Source organism: Berghia stephanieae, chromosome 3 (genome assembly GCF_034508935.2).
Source record: "Berghia stephanieae isolate SIO BIC M18660-M18661 chromosome 3, UCSD_Bste_1.3, whole genome shotgun sequence".
Lineage (NCBI taxonomy): Eukaryota > Metazoa > Mollusca > Gastropoda > Nudibranchia > Aeolidiidae > Berghia > Berghia stephanieae.
In genome coordinates, this window is record NC_088362.1 from 75,018,702 (window position 1) to 75,038,701 (window position 20,000).

A 20,000-nucleotide genomic window follows, 5' to 3' on the forward strand; every position below is an offset into this window, starting at 1 on the left:
CCCAAAAAAAAAAAAGGAGAAACCAAAAAACAACAAGAAAAAACTCAAAACAAAAATTGTTTAAAAAATTCACAACACAACAAAACAGAATTTGAAAAATTAAAATAAATTACCAAATGAAAAAAAAACACACTCAAATACAAGAGTGATAGTAAAAGAAAAAAACAATCCCAAAAAAAACCCCTCAGAACACACACGCGCACACATACCCACCCACACAAACACGTACACACACAGACACGCACAGAGGCACCATACAATTTAGTTAAGACAAAATCAAAGAGGATTAACCCTTAATTTTGGAGGAACATACGTTTTTTGTCGTCCTTTTTGCATATTTAAGGCAGAATATGTTGATTGCTTGTTCTATGTATGTTATATTATTTGATTTATACCATACACGTTTATAATTTATGTGTTTCAGCTTAACGGACTTCAAATCCACATCTATACTTATTGAGATAAAGAGCTTGTTATGCGAGTTTTTTTGTTTTTCTTTTGTTGTTTTTTTTTACACCTATAAAATGAGCCCTATAATGATCATCATTATTGTTTGTAACTTGAGATATTCTCCACCTCTGTACAATTCCAGAATCTCATCAGATCGAAGTAACCAAATTATTTGCTTTCTTCCTCTGTGATATATCGAAAGAGGACTTATTTTTAATCCAAAAATAAAAATGCGATTGGAAATGAAAAAAAAATGATTTGTATTAAATAGGTTTATCTGTCTCTGCTTGAAGAGAATCTAGTATTGACTTAGGTGCAAAATCCCTCGTGGCTTTATATTAGTGTTCTCTATGATCAAGATTTATTTATAAATCAGGGAAAAAATCCAATGTCAAACGCTTTCCATCCATACAATAGACATAATTAAATTTACCTCCAGACAACCTAATTTATCTATTGTTGATATCCTAGAATGAATGGCGTCTGTTGATTGCTGGAGGTACACACAAGCCCAAAGAAATCCCAAACCCGGCACCTGAATGGATCTCTGAAAGATCTTGGAACGAGATTTTGACTCTTCCTTCTCTTCCCAAGTTTGAAGCATTTGCTGAAGATTTCAAGAATCATTTGGATGGTTTCAAACGTATTTTTGACAGTGCAGACCCTCACAGGTAGTTAATTAACTTATACAACATATAGCAAGGGTGGGTACACATATTGGCTCTTGAAGACAATCAAGAGTATAAAATTGTGAGAAAAAAATTGGGTCGGCATCCTTACAGCTTACTATTGATTACATTATCAATTATATATTTTTGTGGAACTTCAAACTTTCTGTTTATCGTAGGTTAAGATAAAATATTTTCCTCGCCAGAACATAGATAGTTCTTTTATTTACAATGGGTCACAATTATGAAATGCTTTAGAAGCAATTGCTGTTAAAAAAGTTTAATGTAAAAAGTACATGCCATTTATTCTAATGTCTTGATGTCAAATATGCACGTTTAGTGCTTTATTAAGATTGTTGATTTTATCACTACTTTACCTTGTTTTCACCATGTATTCATTTTCATAATATTTCCTTCTCAATTTCAGGGAAGATCTTCCAGGCCAATGGGGGACAGATCTGGACAAATTCCAGGCGATCATTGTCCTGAAGGCACTCAGACCTGACAAAGTGACAAACGCTATGCAGGACTACGTCGCTAATAACATAGGCCAACGTTTCATCGAGCCTCAGACCTCTGACCTTGGTCTTGTGTTCAAGGACTCTTCTCCAACCATCCCATTGGTCTTTGTCCTGTCACAAGGAACAGATCCAGCCAACGATCTGTACAAGTTTGCTGAAGTCATGAGATTTGCTAAGAAACTCACAGCCATTTCTCTTGGTCAGGGTCAGGTAAGTCGGAAAATCCAAGAACTAAACAATACCAGAAAAAAAATATCATTGACGTTGAACATTTGTAGTTCTATTGTTTCAAATTTGTCTGAAGTAATAACACCACTCAACATTTCGAACTACTAAATATATGATAAACTAAACAGGATGATTAAGACTTAACAGAATTAAAATGCCATGTAGTTTAGCATTGTTACTTTTAAACACTTTCAGTCTTTGACACGATTGAATCACCTCAGATCGCCTGCCCCTTGCCCTCATCCACGAAAAATAATGTGAAAGTGAAAATTACTGTATTGTCATTCTTTCATCGGTTTAAGGTTACATGCTGCTTTATGTGAGTGTGATAACTACAAGGATGGATTTATTACTGCGCTATTGATAAGAATGCCTATGACCTTTTGGTGTTAGCATCGTCTGTTTTGGAGTAAAAATAAAGCTGATACTATATATATGATTCTGATTAAGTTCCCAAAACCTCAAGGCAGTTTGAATGCATTTATTAAAATCAATATGGCGTTTATTTGACCCAATAATGTCTCATGCATCGGTCATATGAAACTTGAGCTTTCAAAACAGATTTGAGACCACAAGAGAAAAACCCCAAAAAAAACAAAAACGCTACAAAACAGAAATAGTTATGCAATGTTTATTCACAAACTCAGAAGATTATTGTCCTTAAATATTCGTCTTTATATTTGTAAATAATTTTGTGTTTCAATTTTCAGGGACCACGTGCCGAAGCCATGATGAAGTCTGCTATGGAGAGAGGCAAATGGGTCTTCTTCCAAAACTGTCATCTTGCCCCCAGCTTCATGCCCATGTTGGAGAGGCTTGTGGAACAGATTGATCCAGATAAGGTAAATATAAAATAATAATGCGATTGATAATTAAAAGAATTGAACATATAGGAATATAGCAGAATTTGTGCATAAATAGCATCACATTCCTTACACTCAAAATCTTTTAGAGAGTACACCAAAAGCAATGTTTAAAGCCGAGGGGGACTTTGGCTACCCACTTTGCCTTTTTAATGCGTTTGGTCTTTAGTGACCGTCTTTTATAATGGGTTTGAAGCGTTTTGGTGTGAGGATGGATAATACTCTTATATTCAAGATCTTCAAAGATTCTTCTTGAGTATCATGCTCTTATTGTTATTAATTCAACATTTTTTGTCATGGTTTGATTCATTAGAATATATTGCTTTTATACAAGATAAATGCCCCTAAGTCGTCATCGGCTTCTTGGGATTTTTGTAATATTTTTTATTTATTGAGCCATAGTTTGTAAAATTGGTCAGGTATTATTTTTATCATATTTTACAGTAAGGTATTCATTTTTTAATGACCACCCTTTTCCAGGTACATAGAGATTTCCGTCTGTGGCTGACATCCATGCCAAGCGAGAAGTTCCCAGTCTTCATCCTCCAGAACAGCTCTAAGATGACAGTGGAGCCGCCAAAGGGCATCAAGGCCAATCTCCTCAGATCGTACATGGGTTTCACAGATGACTTCCTCAACCAGTGTGGAAACCGGGTACGATTTTTCCCCCCACTGTTTATTTAAATAGAATATCAACCAGGCCAATCTTAAGACATGGAACTTATTTGTATTCTCATGTTTTCACTTTCGCCCCCCCCCCCTCTCTCTCTCTCTCTCTCTCTCTCTCTCTCTCTCTCTCTCCTCTCTCTCTCTCTCCTCTCTCAATATATATATATATATATATATATATATATATATATATATATATATATATATATATATATATATATATATATATATAATATATATATTATATATATATATTATAAATGCTTTATATTTCCTTATAACCAAAAAAAAAATTATGCCTTTTGCGCCACGATATCATAAGATGTCCTTATAAGGCTTGCATTATACGCTATTATTTTCTTTCATATACGAAATATCAACGACAGTTTTCTTCAATTTCTCTTCGGAAAAAAATATATATGAAACATAAAAATGATGATATCACAAATAATATAAAAGCATTTTTACTTCAATTTTGCCATTTATGATTTCCTGTAGCATTCATATTTCAATGTTTTAAAAAACCATTAAATAATCCTCTCTTCCCTTTTTTTTTACACTAATGATTATAATTTATTATTACAATATTCCAGGTTGTCGAGTTCAAACATCTTTTGCTGTCACTTTGCCTTTTCCATGGTGTCATCATTGAAAGGAGGAAGTTTGGAGCTCTTGGGTTCAATATTCCATATGAGTTCACTGATGGCGACTTGCGTATCTGTGTCAGCCAGCTCAAGATGTTCCTTATGGAGTATGCTGAGATTCCACTGCCAGTAATTATTTTTGTTTTTGTCTTGTTTTGTTTTTATAATTACGACGTGACATTTGTAGGAGTCATCTATGATCAGTATTGAAGATTCCAATTAGAAGTGATTGTTCCAACATTTCTTTTATGGACTTACGAATTAAACTGCAAATCAATGGTTGCTTTAGCCATTTAAAATATAGCCAACAATATATTTTCTGTTGTCACTATTATGAAGTCAATGTAAAAGGCCGAATGTAGAAAAATATGAACGTATCACCATGCTTCCATTCCGACATGGAACACACCAACAACACTGCTAGGGTTTTTATAACTTAGAATACAAAATACAAAATGAAATAAAATAAAAAAAAAAGAAAAACAACAAAACAGTAATGAAACAACCTGACCACTCTAAACTTGGCAAAATTACGCAATTTGTAACTTCTGTATTAAAATATGTCATCCATAGTTTGTTCTCCACTAATGTACATAAACAGTCATTTCTAAACTTTAAAAAATATATACAGATTTTAGTTCTTCCTAGCCAGATCATTAACACGGCATTAAATCTCAATGTCAGTCTGTATTGAAAACACAGGTTGTGGTTTCTGGTGTAATGGTAACGACTGCTTCTCAGTCCAGGCATGAAATCTTATAAAATATTATGATAAAAGGAAGTGAATAAAATTACTGAGTCAAAGAAAGAAAAGAAATATTTGGTATTGTGCTGAATAACGATGATTAACTCTTAACAACTTTTTGTTGCAGGTATTGACCTATACAGCTGGTCACATCAACTATGGTGGGAGAGTCACAGATGACTGGGACAGACGCTGCTTGATGAACATTCTAGGAGGCTTTTACAAACGTGATGTCATTGATGAAGAATTCATTTACTCAGAGTCTGGAATCTATAAACAGATTAGTCCTGAAAACGAGCATAGTGTAAGTTTTACTTGATTACAAGTTTAATGAAAAACATTTTCCTTTTTGTATCATGTTTATCCCCAAGGGGCATGGTATTTGAAAACTCGATAATTATAGATTTAATGGTTTTGAGAAAACATATGTATTATAAAATGGTGGTTCATATACTGTGTTTTATATTGCAAGTATTATTAGAATCATCATTACTAACAAACCTTCAGTTGTTTACTTTAACTTAATATATTTTAACGATACCTATGACATTTTATAATGCAGTGAATATAAAGCAAAAAAGCATTGCAATCTCTTCTTAAGTCCGTGTAAAACACCTTATAGCGTAAATATACCTACTGCTTTGTGCAATACTGTTCCTTATTTTCCACTGCCTGATCAGTCAATCCATACCCAGTTGTCATCCTTTACACACGTGCTTTTTCCTTGTAATTGTGTGAGACAAAATTAAATGTTCATGTGGAGAAAAATATCGTCATTGAATCTTGCATTTTATAATTGATTAAATGTTATATGTATACAACAATCAATGAACTGATAAGAACCAAATTATACCTTACCTTAACTTAAAATCCTGACAGCCCCAAGAGGCGCTTACGGCTGGACATTTTCCTTCCATTTTATCCGGTCCTTGGCTACAGTCCTGGCCCTCTGCCAGGAGTGCCATTTAAGTTCCTTTCCTTTTCTGCCATCCTGCGCCATGTTGTTTTGGGCTTTCCTTTCCCTCTCTTTTCCTATTGATTCCGTCCCAAAGCCACTGCAGAATTGTTCTTTTTCCCGTCTGTTCAAAACATGCCCAATCCAGTTCCACCTTTTCCTTCTCATTACCACGCTAACTTTCTTTACCTGTGCCAATTCCAAAATCCTCTCATTCCTTACATGTTGTTGCCACCTCAGTTTTACATTTATCCATATTCGTCCATAGGGTTATTTGGGATACATCAAGAGTCTACCCATTAATGATACACCAGAGATTTTTGGTCTCCATGACAACGCCAATATCACCTTCGCTCAGAACGAAACATTTAACATGTTGGCTGGTCTTGTACAACTACAACCCAAGACGGCATCTGGTGGCGGATTGTCAAGAGAAGAGGTATGCTATTTTTGTCACAAACACCTCATTACACAATTATCCGTTTTTCCTCCAATAATTAACAAAATGTAACATCCTATTAAAATTTATCTTTCCAATTTAAAAAAAAATCCCTCTTTATTTGAAAGAAGTCAATTTGTTTAGATGACATAAATTTGAAACTTTAAACGATGGCTATACTGCGGTATAAAGAGTATATATTCAAGCCTAAATGTCTTGATCCTTATTTTTGTTTGCCTGATTAACATTAGTACCTATCTAATTAATTAAGTTCATATGATCAATCCAATTTTGTAATTGCCACAGGCTCAAATTGAATTATATAGGAGCATGGAGAAAGACAAAGAAAAAAACAACAATAGCAAACCAATTAATAGATAAAAGAGATAAATAAATAAATAAGAAAATAAATAAATAAATAAATAAATAAATAATGTGAGAGGAGATCATATTGTTGAAATAAATATTTAAATCACTTTTTGTTTCACAAACTAATCACAGGTCATGGAAAAGACAGCTCAAGAAATTTCCGAACAAATTCCTAAGCCCGTGAATCTGAAGGCTGCAATGGAGAAATACCCAGTTATGTACGAGCAGTCAATGAACACCGTCCTGATTCAAGAAGTCATCAGGTACAACCGTCTGCTCAACGTCATCCACCAGTCATTGAAGGACCTCCAGAAAGCCTTGAAGGGTCTGGTGGTTATGTCTCAACAGCTTGAGGACATGGCGAACAGTCTGTTTAACAACGCTGTCCCACAGATGTGGGCTGCTAAGGTAAGCGTCAATGATATGTGGAGGAGCAGGATTTGGATAGGTGAATGCATTATGAATAGAAATTAAATATCTGCAATGTCAGATTAAAAATGCAGATACGAAGATGCAAGTAACCATTCTTCTTCTTCTTCTTCTTCTTCGTATTATTATTATTATTATTATTATTATTATTATTATTATTATTATTATTATTATTATTATTATTATTATTATTATTATTAATTATTAAGAATATAATTGTACTTATTGTCTTTCTCATCAATGGTGTGAAAGTTGTAATTGTAGTAGTAGTAGTAGTAGTAGTAGTAGTAGTAGTAGTAGTAGTAGTAGTAGTAGTAGTAGTAGTAGTAGTAGTAGGAGTAGTGGTGGTGTTGGTAGTGGTAGTAGTAGTAATAGCAGTAGTAGTCGTGGTGGTCATGGTGGTAGTAGTAGTAGTAGTAGTAGTAGTAGTAGTAGTAGTAGTAGTAGTAGTAGTAGTAGTAGTAGTAGTAGTAGTAGTAGAAGTAGTAGTAGAAGTAGTTGCAGCAGCAACAGCAGCAGCAGCAGCAGTGGTAGTAGTAGTAGTAGTAGTAGTAGTAGTAGTAGTAGTAGTAGTAGTAATAGTAGTAGTAATAGTAGTTGTAGTAGTAGTAGTAATAGTAGTTGTAGTAGTAGTAGTAGTAGTAGTAGTAGTAGTAGTAGTAGTAGTAGTAGTAGTAGTTGTAGTAGTAGTGGTAGTAGTAGTAGTAGTAGTAGTAGTAGTAGTAGTAGTAGTAGTAGTAGTGCTGCTGGTGGTAGTAGCATACCAAATGCTGCTCACATTACCATCATTACTTATAATCAAGTCATTTTCTATTTCAGGCTTACCCGTCTCTAAAACCTCTAGCATCATGGGTGGTTGACTTGGTGGCCAGGATGGGCTTCATACAGAATTGGATTGATGAGGGTATACCCTCTGTAAGTAGCTGTTATATCTACATGAACTTATTCCAGTCATTGGCCAAATCTGTATCATTTGTTGTCTTGCGACAAAGTTAAGGACAATTTAGGAGGGCAAGTTACAGGATGAATGAGGTAGCATTTGATACCATATCCACTTTAAACTGGTCAATCCAGGCGGAGATTTATAAGCAGCAGCTGAAGTCTTACTTACTTACTTAATCACTTACTTATCCGAGCCACCGACCAGCTGATCTCTAGCCCTTCGGTCTTGTGCCATGAATTAGAAGTTAGACGTGATATGTATTTATTCCAGGTAACTATACAGTTAGTTACTGATTTTTGGATTTAATGGGAGGAATGTGCATCTGAGTTCTTCAAGAGGGTGACACTCAAGCAAGTTGAAGACCAATTTTTCTTTCATACAACGACAAAGCCTAGAATAATCGAAAGTCAGAGAAATGTGTTTCATTGTCATTAGAATGATCCCCTGCATCTGTTTACCGTATTTGTTTATGATGATGATGGCCACTTTTTGTAGTTCTCCTGTAAAATGGGATTTTTCATTATGTGGGGTTTTGTCATTACACATTAAGTTTAGTAACGTGGCAATGTAGGATGAGGTCAGTTGTCTGCCGGCTTTGATGATGGAAAATGATGATAGAAAATAAACATAATATTTTCTCTCCCCCATCTCTCTCACAGTTAGTCTCTGCTTCAAATGCATTTGTATCATTAAAAAAAATAAAATTCATTTCATCATCCATTACATTATTTTCCTGATCTATGCATTAATTAGCCGTTTGTTAACTATGGGATAATTCAGAGAAATTATGAAAAATACTTTTTTTCTTAGGTTTTCTGGATCTCTGGATTCTTCTTCCCACAAGCCTTCCTTACTGGAACTCTTCAGAACTATGCCAGAAAGAGTGTCATCTCTATTGACACTATTAGCTTTGGTTTCCAGGTGAACAACAGATGCTTCTACTTTCAATATGCATTTTAAAATATATTCCTTTTAAACATAAAAATCAAACTGGAACTGTTTCATACAAACTTTTATCATATCCCTAAAAACCAAACAATCCCCAGTTAATCCAGAGTTTTGGTATTTAAAAAAATGTAACTTGGAAATTGATATTTGTTAGAGTCTGAAACATCTGTTTCAACTTTTGAGAGCTCCGTATCTATTTACTATAAACGATGCTAAGAAAAAATAAAAGAGAGTTTAGTCATACTATAATTGACCTAAATATAAGACTGAGTCAGTTGCTTTTATAACAGGTATGAAGAGAGAGAGAGGTAAAAAATAGAAATTTAAAAAAAAATTGAATATACAATTATCAAATAAAAAACATAAAACAAAAAACAAACAAAACGAAACATAACCAACAACAACAAATATACTGATGACATTCATTCAATTTTCCTCGTTTTACCAGGTAATGCGAGAAAGTTTGGTGGAACTGAAAGAATCGCCAGAGGATGGATGTTACATCCGGGGTCTGTTTGTGGAAGGTGCCAGATGGGACAACATGCGTCACTTGTTGGCGGAATCCCGACCCAAGGAGCTGTATACTGATATGCCTATCCTGTGGCTGATCCCCATGGCGGACAGAAAACCAGCAGAGTCAGGCATCTACGACTGTCCTGTGTACAAGACGCTGACCAGAGCTGGTGAGGATGTTTTACTAAATTGAGTTTAATTCTTTAACAAGAAAATTCCATCGTCAGAGCAGTTTCAGATATTGACATATACAAGGATCGGGCTTAAGGGGCAACAACCCGAACAAAAATAGAAAAAGTAGGCTAATGTAAAATTTCATCTAACCAGACTTTTGTATATGATATGTGACCTATCCTATAAAACTTGTGGTATATTGGAGTGAACCAAACAATAGAATATTGGGTTAAAAGTCTAAATAATGAAATTTGATTTAAAATAGATATTTTATGAGGGAAAATCAATGTAGTTTTTACAATGAAAAGCTGGGCATTTTAAATCTTAGTTTCAATTTTTAGTGTCTAGTTCATCCCGACATATTGCCAAATTGAAGGGATAGCTCACATGTCGTATTACAGTTTGGTTGAATTGTTTTTCTATATAATTAAATGAAAATGTTAGATAATTTGTGGAAAATGCTGTTGTGAAGGAATATACATTGAGAGGATAGGCATTTAACTGCAACCTTTTGAAATCTTCTATCCCAGGTACCCTGTCTACCACTGGACACTCAACCAACTTTGTCTTCTCCATGGAAATTCCAACAGACAAACTACAGGAACACTGGATCAAGAGGGGCGTGGCCATGCTGTGTGCCCTCAACTACTAGACAATTTCATTGGCCTGTTGGTCTTCTTATTGTACTAGCCAGCCAATGGAATTTTACACCGTGTTTTATATTAATAAATGATACAGAGTTAGAGGTTTAGCTTTACAGTTGATCAAAAATATTGTGATAATATTTTGTTCCGTTCTTAATACTATTTTCCAAATGTTTTTTTTTCAACGAAACAATGTAAAACTTTTAATGAAAATTTCTTACAATTTTCGAATAATCTATTTTTGGCACATTTCGTCCTTCACGGTACTCATATTATTGTTTGTTTATGTCAAAATGAAAAATATTGAAATGGTGAGTTTAATATAAAAATGTCGTATATTTTTATATTATATTTGAAACACATTCCGTCCTTTATATTATCGTGTAAATAAAATATTAAAAATTTAATATGCAATTATATCTGTGATCATGAATTTATATATTTATATGTATTCATTACATTCCTTCAGCATAAATAATTATTTTGATTGTAATTTATTTTCATGTATCAATTATGGATGAAAAAAAATCTAAATGTATCTTATTTTTACGTTTCATTCCTTTCTTTACAAATAGAATTTTATTTATCTAATGAAATAAATAGGAAATAGTTATGAAGCCACGTATTGTTGGTATTAAGAAATTTGAAAACATTTATAATAATTACTACGTGATTTCAATCCATTTTGATTGCTGTGATAAACAACATGTTTTTGTGAACAACTTTATACTGAATAAAGTATTATGCAAAGTACTTTGTTGATTTTTTGTCTTCATTTGTTTTACAGCGCTTGCAAAACTATATATATATATATATATAATATAATAATATATATATATAATAATAATATATATATATATATATATATAAAATAAATAAATAAAGAACACTCACACACACCCACACACACACACACACACACACACTATATATATATATATATTATATATATATATATGCGTGTTGGTGGGTACTTGTAGATACGAGAGTGGTCAATAATATTAATTAGGACATGTAACTTGGCGAAAATAATGTGAGTGTTCTTATTTATTTATTTTGTTATATATATATATATATATATATATATATATATATATATATATATATATATATATATATATATATATATATATATATGTGTGTGTGTGTGTGTGTGTGTGTGTGTGTGTGTGGGTGGGTGTGTTTGTGTTTTCATGGGTTTTAAGGCTCTTGAAGAACTCATAGTTTTTTTCAGCGCCAGCGAAAAGGGAAATGACAGGGAAATGTTGTCGATCTGAAATTTAAAGCCCAAACGAAAAAGTAAGGCAAAGGGGACTTTATCAAAAAGGTAACAGAAGATTCAATGACCAATCCACCAATGTGCCTATTTAGACATCACCTAAATGTCACATCCAGGCACAAGCAAAGGATCCCGCTATGAAGGGCGCACTAACATATTTGCAAAGTGCAATAAATTCTACTCAAGAACATAATAGAACTAAATAGAGAGATGATTTACATGGAATAAATATCATGAGGTGGACTAATTTAATAGACATTTCTGGGCCCAAAAGAAAAGACCGAAATAAGACTTACTTGATGCTGTTTTACTTGAATGATTTGTCTTGTTTGTTTGTTTTGTTTTTAAGGTGTTTACAACGCTTGCGACACATTTAGGTCATATCAACACCATTAAAAAGGAAGAAAATGGGATAGTCAAATATTCTATTTACAAATGAAAGCACAATATAAAAAGTAAGACATATCAAATAGGGAACTGATGTCAATTCCAAGAGCACACAATCAGTATTCTTAGTTTGAGATCACCTAATAGTCTCATCCAGGCACAAGTACAGGATCCCACGAAAATTAAATATTTACAAACCATTATATACTTTAAAAAATATATATCAGTACATAGGAGAGAGATGATTAACCATGAAAAAAGACCATCTCTCTAAAACTATAATATTTGACTGTCTCTCTCCCAGCCAAGAACTCCACCAGGGGCAGGACAAACCAAGTAATCCCATTCATTGACAAAACCATAAAGCAACTTGGAAAACAGAAAAAGAGGGATAGAAGACACATCAAGTGGCCTCCTGCTCATCATGGGAGGATTTGTCTAGGAACGAAAATATTTTATCTTCACAAAACTGTAAAATTTTGCATACGGTAAAGACAACAGTGGTGTATATTTTGTTCAGATTAACTTTTAAATTCTGAATTGGCTAATGATTTTGACGTCAAAAACCAAAAATAATTGACCAAAACAAAACAAAAAATGCTGAAAAAGAACGTTTATTGAAAACAGTAAAATCTTGATTATGAAAAGCATGCGGAACGAAAATAATCAGATTCTATGGTACGATATGACAACATTCAGATGTAAATAAATGAAATTGATAACATACAAAACTTATAATCATTAATTGCTAAAAATAATAATGTTCACAATTAGCTAATGATTTGAGAAGATAATAGAAATATTTAATGATTTGTATGAATAGAAACACCAATAATATAATATGTAAACATCTAATACTACAGACGTCTATAACAAATTTTCACATACTGCTGATGGCAAGAATAAAAATGCATGTAATATTTTCAGAAATGTCAAACAATCTCAAAATTTAATTAAACAAAACTTTAAACGAAATAAATAAATAAAAGCTACAAAACATAGATCTAGTTTTTTTTTGAAGAATTGTATACTCATATCTTAATACACATCATATTTAGCAGCGATTTTATTGAAAAAAATAAACATATTTAATTTGCAGAAATCGCCCTAAATATCACGTATTGAGACACAGCCTGTGATACTTTCATGACATTTGTTTCTGATTAGTGCCAAGACTCAATGATCACAAATGGTATACGTATCCGTTTCCCATAAGTTGCAATGTATCTAAAAAAAAATAAAAAAGAAAAGAAAAAGAAATGGACTTCCATGTCTTTGTATTAATTCGTGTTTTTGTATTCAGTCTTTCCCATCTGGAAAATAAGGATGCCTATATTATACATACGTTTTTTCCCGATGTTATTAACCAGATCACAATGATGCGATAGCCTATTAGATAATAACATTTAGGCCATCCAAGCGTGAACCGAGTAGTATATAAGTATCACGATCATTATTTATTTGCAACTTCAATATGCAACTCCTTTTTTTTAAAGGGCGTTCAAAAGTGTTTGCCATAATTTAGTTATTTAGGGCATGATAACGGTAATTTGAGGGACCATTTTGACAAGCAATTTTTGAAAAAGGGTGTTTTGAAACTTGAGTTTTGGAGACATTTTTGAAACACACATTAATTGTTAAACTTTAGAAATTATAATTCTTTTAAATAATTTTCTTATTTTTTTTTAGAAAAATCAATTTAATTTGAGTATTATATATCATTTATATAGCCATTCAATTGATAGAGCAATTTTCCATAGACAAAAAGTAATGTAAAGAAGTTTTTATAATAGTCTCTGTTATGAAAATGGACATACATATCACAAAAATAAAAATAAACAAAATCTTTAGCACAACCATTTGAAGATATGTTATGTATATGCTCTAAAGTATCACATAAAGAACACTTTGAACATAAATAAAGAATTTAAAATATTATTTTTAACTTAAATAATGAAATCTCAACTAATATATAACATTTTGATATATCTATAAAATATCATATACATGCTTTATACTCATTTTCGGAAGAAAAAAAATGAAGGTTTATTTTGCAAGACTTTATATGTATATAAATGCACAAAAATTAGATGTTATAAAGAGAAAATATTCTTTTAAAAATGTTGGTACTTTTTTGTTGGCTGAAGAAGGGGTTTGGCCCCGAAACGCTCTATGATGAGCTTGTAGTTATTTTTAATTTTATATTATCATTTTTTCAGCTGTTATACTGTTATATATACATTTTTATCCAATACTCTATCCAAAATTTCTATGTTTTGCAAATCCAATCGTTTTAACCGAGAGAGCAATAACAATGATGCATCGTTCTCATGCTATTACTGGTCTCTTGGCAGAAACTGTAAGATTGGATCTCGGATAAGAGTGAAATGGAAACGAGCCTTTAAAATGTTGAAAAATGAATGATCACAAATATTGAAAAAATCGATATTTAAATGTAAATATACCTTTATTTGTGGATCTCATCTGTGTATGAGTTAATTTTACCCTTTTCAAGATGGCTTTCATGAGTATTGCAAACATAATGGGAGTGTTGTTTTCAAGGGGAAACTACTGTAAAATGAGATACAGGATACAATATTATGAATGTCATAATAGGCTCTAAAGTAAAATATATTTGACAACAGCCATATAAACAATACTTAACATCGATGGTTATAAGCACAAAACAATTCCATGATATATAACACACACATTAAATATAAGTATCTTAAATATTTAAAAAATCAAATGTGATCCATCGCATAAAAACTGTATAATGCCGGAGTAAACCAGATGCCTAAGAGGTATTTTAAAGTTAAAATGACAAAAAAATGTGAAATTTTTGTGGGGTTTTTTCATTTTAATTATTTCATTTTCCTTTACAGAACAAAACAAAACCGAACCCAAATCTCATATTTTAATTTTTTTTGGACACACAATTCAACTGTTAACATATAGACAACTTCCGACATAATACCTCTTTGAGGCGACGGGTCACAAATATAAAATGATGGATTTATTGATAAATCAATACACAACGTTTTATAAAGTGTCAAGTTGAAAAATAAATAAACCAGGGGAGATATAATAAGGCATTAGATTGAGGAAACAACAAAATATTGCTGAGAGGAAAGATAACATAAGCTCTTAAATGTTTGAAAGATTCTTCTGCAGATATTTAACTACATGAACTTTTCTGATTTTGTTTGATTGTTTTAGCATACTCTAACCTTATAACGTAGACTAAGATGCTATGTAATTAAATGGTAATTTTTTTTCAACCTTTCGATTACTTCGCTTTTCTAACTGAAAAATATTCAATTAGATTTTAAAACTGTTTTTAAGTGAGAAAGTAATGAAGTAACTAAAGATGATTAATTATGCCCATTTTGCAATGGTGTTAGGTCTCATTAATATTGTCAAAGTTAAAACGTAGATTGTTTGTTCAGACGGGCGACACATCTTTTTGTTGTTGTTACAATTGAATACGATATTTGAGTAATTAAGAATAACTTTTCAAGTACAGAACATTTTGGATTGATATTGTGTGAAGTGTTCAAATATCTCAAATAAGATTTTTGAACAAAACATTATATTCACATAGTCTATTTCACCTATGATTTATAACACCGTGATTTCATTGTTACAGCAATTATAGATCTATTTGGTGTATTACGGATCTTATAGCAAACAAGAACAAGTATAATGACAAAAGACTTATATTTCTAGTTATTTTTGGGCTGATCCATTCTTAGGTAATTAATTTTATTTTCTTTAAATGACATGGGTATCCACGAGGAAAAAAAACAACATGAAGACCAAGTTTCGAAACGATATTTAAAATAGAATCGGCATAACCATGATCACGAATCAACTTATGGCACCGATTTCAACAGATGCTTTTAAGTATAATAAAATGAGTGAACGATGATACATATTGCCAAGAATGTTAAAAGAGTATCCATGAGTTCCTTTTTAGCGAGAGATCATGAGTGAAAATATTTTCAGATTAAAAAGAGTATTACAATTGGCAATAATAATAATAATAATAATAATAATAATAATAATAATAATAATAATAATAATAATAATAATAATAATAATAATAATAATAATAATAATAATAATAATAATAATAATAATAATAATAATAATACTACTACTACTACTATACTACTACTACTACTACTACTACTACTACTACTACTACTACTACTACTACTACTACTACTACTACTACTACTACTACTAATAATAATAATAATAATAATAATAATAATATAATAATAATAATAATAATAATAATAATAATAATATAATAATCAATGAAAAAATAATAATAAAAATAATAATAATAATAATAATAATAATAGATCAATGACACGATAATATGATTTATAATAATAACAATAATTAATAATAATAACAATGAATAATAAAATATAATACAGATATAATGAAGATAATAATACATAATAACCCAGAATTATTATCATCATAATGATAACAATGAAAATGATAAAATACGAACAATGACGACGATGAGGACTATGATGTTTTCATAATGGTAATAACAAGTTAACTTAAAATTATGGAACAATGGCAATAATAACAACTATAATACCAGGACTAATAATGAAAGAATAATAATGACAATAATAGAACTCAACAGTTATAATATTAAAGGCATTAAAATGACCACAGTTTTGAGTATCAAAACAAAAAAATGTATAGGAGAGCAATGATAATAAAAAGTTGTTATTTTGTGAAAATAATAAGGCCTCAAATTAACACGAAGTTGACACTATGAACGTTTCGGTTACAAATCTTTCAGCAAACAACACAACGAATAGAATATATCAAATAACAAAAGTATTATATAACTTTTGGATAGGATTAAAAATGAATAATAAATATATAAATTGTTAGTTGTTTGCACTGTAAAAGACATTGAAAAGCACTTCAAATTCTTAAAATTTCACTTTATATTTGTATTTTTATCTACTACAGCCCTCTTAATATACTCATAATATACTTTTCCATCATTCTGATGTTCTCAACAAACCATTATTTATTTATCAATTTTTTAAAAATAGGAATTTGACGGCGCCAGAGACACTTATCACCAATATATAAATTCAGACATCAAATAGAATATTTTTTTTGAGGGCCATAGTATCTTAAAATTAACGAGAATTCAGCTTGTGTCATCGATGTTACTGACAATATGGACTTCTACTAACAGCTCAGAGGAACTTGTTTCACTTGAGTGTTAAAAATATTTTACTTTGTTAAATACTGATTCAATAGCCATTTCTTTGAAAAGACTGACTTTTTGTAGGCATCAAACTGAAAGTTGAAAATGCACAAGCACGTGGCTATGGTATTCAAATGTTGCACGGAGAAGATGTAAAGAACACTTAAAAATTAGAACAGTTCGCCAGATCTTAATTACCCAAAAGGCGATTTAGTTCTCGGATGCAAACTCTTCAATACACAAGTACAATTGTAATAATTTATCTAATGTACTTATCAAGTTAAAGACATTTTTACTCCTCAGCAGCTTTAGAGTTCCAAATTAAATATCTAGTTTCAAAAGTTAGCAATTTTTATTTCAAAACACCTTTATCTATTGTAATCATTAACACTTTCTGAAAGTGTTTATAAGACTATGAAAATAAGAATGGAGAAAATGTAAGTCATGAGCATAATATGTTCGTAACAGCAGTGACATTTATATATGAACAAGGCTCCTGCTTAAAAGTATTCCTGGATCAATGATAGACTCGGTGTGTGGCGCCGGAAAGAAATGAGCTTGATCTGCTTGTATAAGCAGTGGCATTAATATATGAAGAAAGTTTGAAAAAGTTGCTATCTTTTGTAGACCTGCTAAACATTAAGGAAAAATCAATAATAGACGCAGTGTGTGGCACCAAAGATATAACAATATGCAAGATAGGCCAATTTTGTGAAAGTTTGGTAGTAAATATAAGGGATGTATTCTTATTTCAAAATTGAAATATTGATCATCTCTCTAAAGAAATTAGATAGTGCGTGCCCGCAGATATATTTTTACCACAAGAAATAAAATACTACAAACGCAGTACTTTTACAAAGAACAAAGCGCCATTTCACGTCGATTTTATTGTGTCAAATTATTTGGATGGTGAAGGAACAGCTTTTTGTACGCACAATTAATAATTGTAAAGCGAAATTAGAGTTCCAAGTGAACAGCAGAGATATGATAGAGACATTGAAACAATCAATTGCATTGAATTTTCTATGTCAATGAAAGACTAGGTCTTCCATTGTTTTATAAATGTATTCATCTTCGTTCAACATGTTGGCTACTCCAGTATAATAGAAGTAGAAGTATGCAATGGACAGAACAAATGTGATGCTGACAGACTGCACTTATAAAAAGGTGCCTAACTCTGGGTATGGCTACCGCATTATTTGAAACCCAATGGGTTTTTAAATACAGTAAACTATAATTAATTAATCTCTTCGCTTTCAAATATTACGTTTCAGTTAAACCAAAATATTCTGTCAAAGGGCAGAAGTAGAGTAACTAAAAAAAAAGAACAATGGCGGCTAGGTAGAAGAACTCTTTGACATTTGTTAAAAGACATCTCGAATCATGAATGGCATGCTACAATGTTCAGACACATTTTTGTTTATTTATTTTGGCAATGTTGTCATGGATACATTTACTGATATCATGGTTTGGATGACAAATCATCATGGAATAAACGAGTTCACAAAGAAAACGTTAATAATGTAGCAAATAAATAGTCTCAAAACTGTATTGAGTGAACCCGATACCTGAAATTGAATGGAAAGCTTCAGTCACAAGATTTGAGTTAAAATAAATGCTTAACAAACCCGATTCCAACCCCGGATTGACACGGCAGTTAATAAATAAATCGCACCACGTAGGTACTTCCTGTTTTCGAAAACCAGAAAATATCTTCCAAGATCGAAATTGAAACAAAATAATAATTCAATAAATCAGTTAACATAGTTAATGTGGAGATTCATTCTTCCATCTTGATTTGGTGAGTTGTCAATCACGAACGTGTGTAGCTTGGTTTTGAGCACGTCTGGTCAAATGTACAACAGATATGACCGGCCTGTGGACGAGAAGGGTGAGATTTGGGGCAAATGACAACAAAAATAATTTTTAATATAATTCTCTTAAAAATTAATATTTTACACGACAAGACAAAAAAAGGGCTCAATTTTAAGATATCTACATGAAAATAAACTCTAATGAGAGATGATCGATGAAATTTTCGAACCCGAGAGTGAGATAATATCGATAATAACATCGTTAAATTCTACTTTGGAAAATTAATACACATTTTCTGGACAATAATAGTAGAGATATCAAGATAAACACAGTCAAAAATTATTTTGTGGAGGTGGTTTTTTAAAAAAAGATAAAGTCGCAAAGAGTATGTAGGCAGTTTTTATATATGTATTGTTAACCAAACCAGGATGATTGCCTGCAACCTGTTGGACAGGACGCTGGTCTATCATAAAATATTTCCAGGTCTAAATAGCTAGAGATTTCCGATCGTAGATAAGAGGGACAAGAAAAAAAAACAACCCCCCCCCCCCGAAAAAAAAACAAAAAAAAAAACAAAAAAAACGTATTAGAATCATTCCATTAAAATCGAGTATTTCCCCTATTGAGCTACCTACCCTTCATCCTCGGGGTTGATAATAATGACGATGATGATGACGATGATGATGTTGATGATGATGATGATGATGAGAGATGATGATGATGATGATGATGATGATGATGATGATGATGATGATGATGGTGATGATGATATTGCTTTTTATAATTATCATAAATATTATCATTATATAATACTTTTTTTTAAAAGATAAAAACGGGGAACTTGTAGAAGCTTCACAATGGACTCTACCTTGCAGGCACAAAACGTGCACGGATCGGACTCCAGGTGCCAGCCATCTCCATGTATGTAGTCCTCCCCTTGATAAGTACAAGTAATCTGAGACAGGTCCACACCGCCAATCTCCAACGTATCCGATGAACACAGGTTCGAGTCCTCACACTGCGGGCAGCATTCACCTGGTCTCTGGATCACGTTTTGACA

The 20,000-nt window shown here is 31.8% G+C and overlaps 2 protein-coding genes across 3 annotated transcripts in view; one reads left to right on the forward strand and one right to left on the reverse strand.

Moving 5' to 3' along the window:
• The window catches only part of LOC144968440 (dynein axonemal heavy chain 1-like), a 71,480-nt gene extending 60,525 nt beyond the window's left edge, over window positions 1–10,955 (forward strand). For both annotated transcript variants that reach the window (XM_078906814.1, XM_078906815.1), the window contains 12 exons: window positions 922–1,121; window positions 1,546–1,849; window positions 2,578–2,709; window positions 3,211–3,384; window positions 3,993–4,172; window positions 4,916–5,092; window positions 6,012–6,182; window positions 6,684–6,959; window positions 7,800–7,895; window positions 8,734–8,844; window positions 9,320–9,554; window positions 10,089–10,955. In XM_078906814.1, the coding sequence (XP_078762940.1) occupies window positions 922–1,121; window positions 1,546–1,849; window positions 2,578–2,709; window positions 3,211–3,384; window positions 3,993–4,172; window positions 4,916–5,092; window positions 6,012–6,182; window positions 6,684–6,959; window positions 7,800–7,895; window positions 8,734–8,844; window positions 9,320–9,554; window positions 10,089–10,210 (2,178 nt within the window). In that variant the 3' untranslated portion in view covers window positions 10,211–10,955. The remainder of the gene's footprint in view (window positions 1–921; window positions 1,122–1,545; window positions 1,850–2,577; window positions 2,710–3,210; window positions 3,385–3,992; window positions 4,173–4,915; window positions 5,093–6,011; window positions 6,183–6,683; window positions 6,960–7,799; window positions 7,896–8,733; window positions 8,845–9,319; window positions 9,555–10,088) is intronic.
• Window positions 10,956–17,832: 6,877 nt separating this feature from the next.
• LOC144968441 (protein kinase C-binding protein NELL1-like) overlaps window positions 17,833–20,000 on the reverse strand; it is a 234,137-nt gene continuing 231,969 nt past the window's right edge. Inside the window, exons 20-21 of the mRNA XM_078906816.1 lie at window positions 19,809–20,000; window positions 17,833–19,001 (exon numbers count right to left, since the gene is read on the reverse strand). The exon at window positions 19,809–20,000 is cut by the window's right edge and continues 45 nt beyond it. Of these exons, the coding sequence (XP_078762942.1) occupies window positions 18,939–19,001; window positions 19,809–20,000 (255 nt within the window). The 3' untranslated portion in view covers window positions 17,833–18,938. The remainder of the gene's footprint in view (window positions 19,002–19,808) is intronic.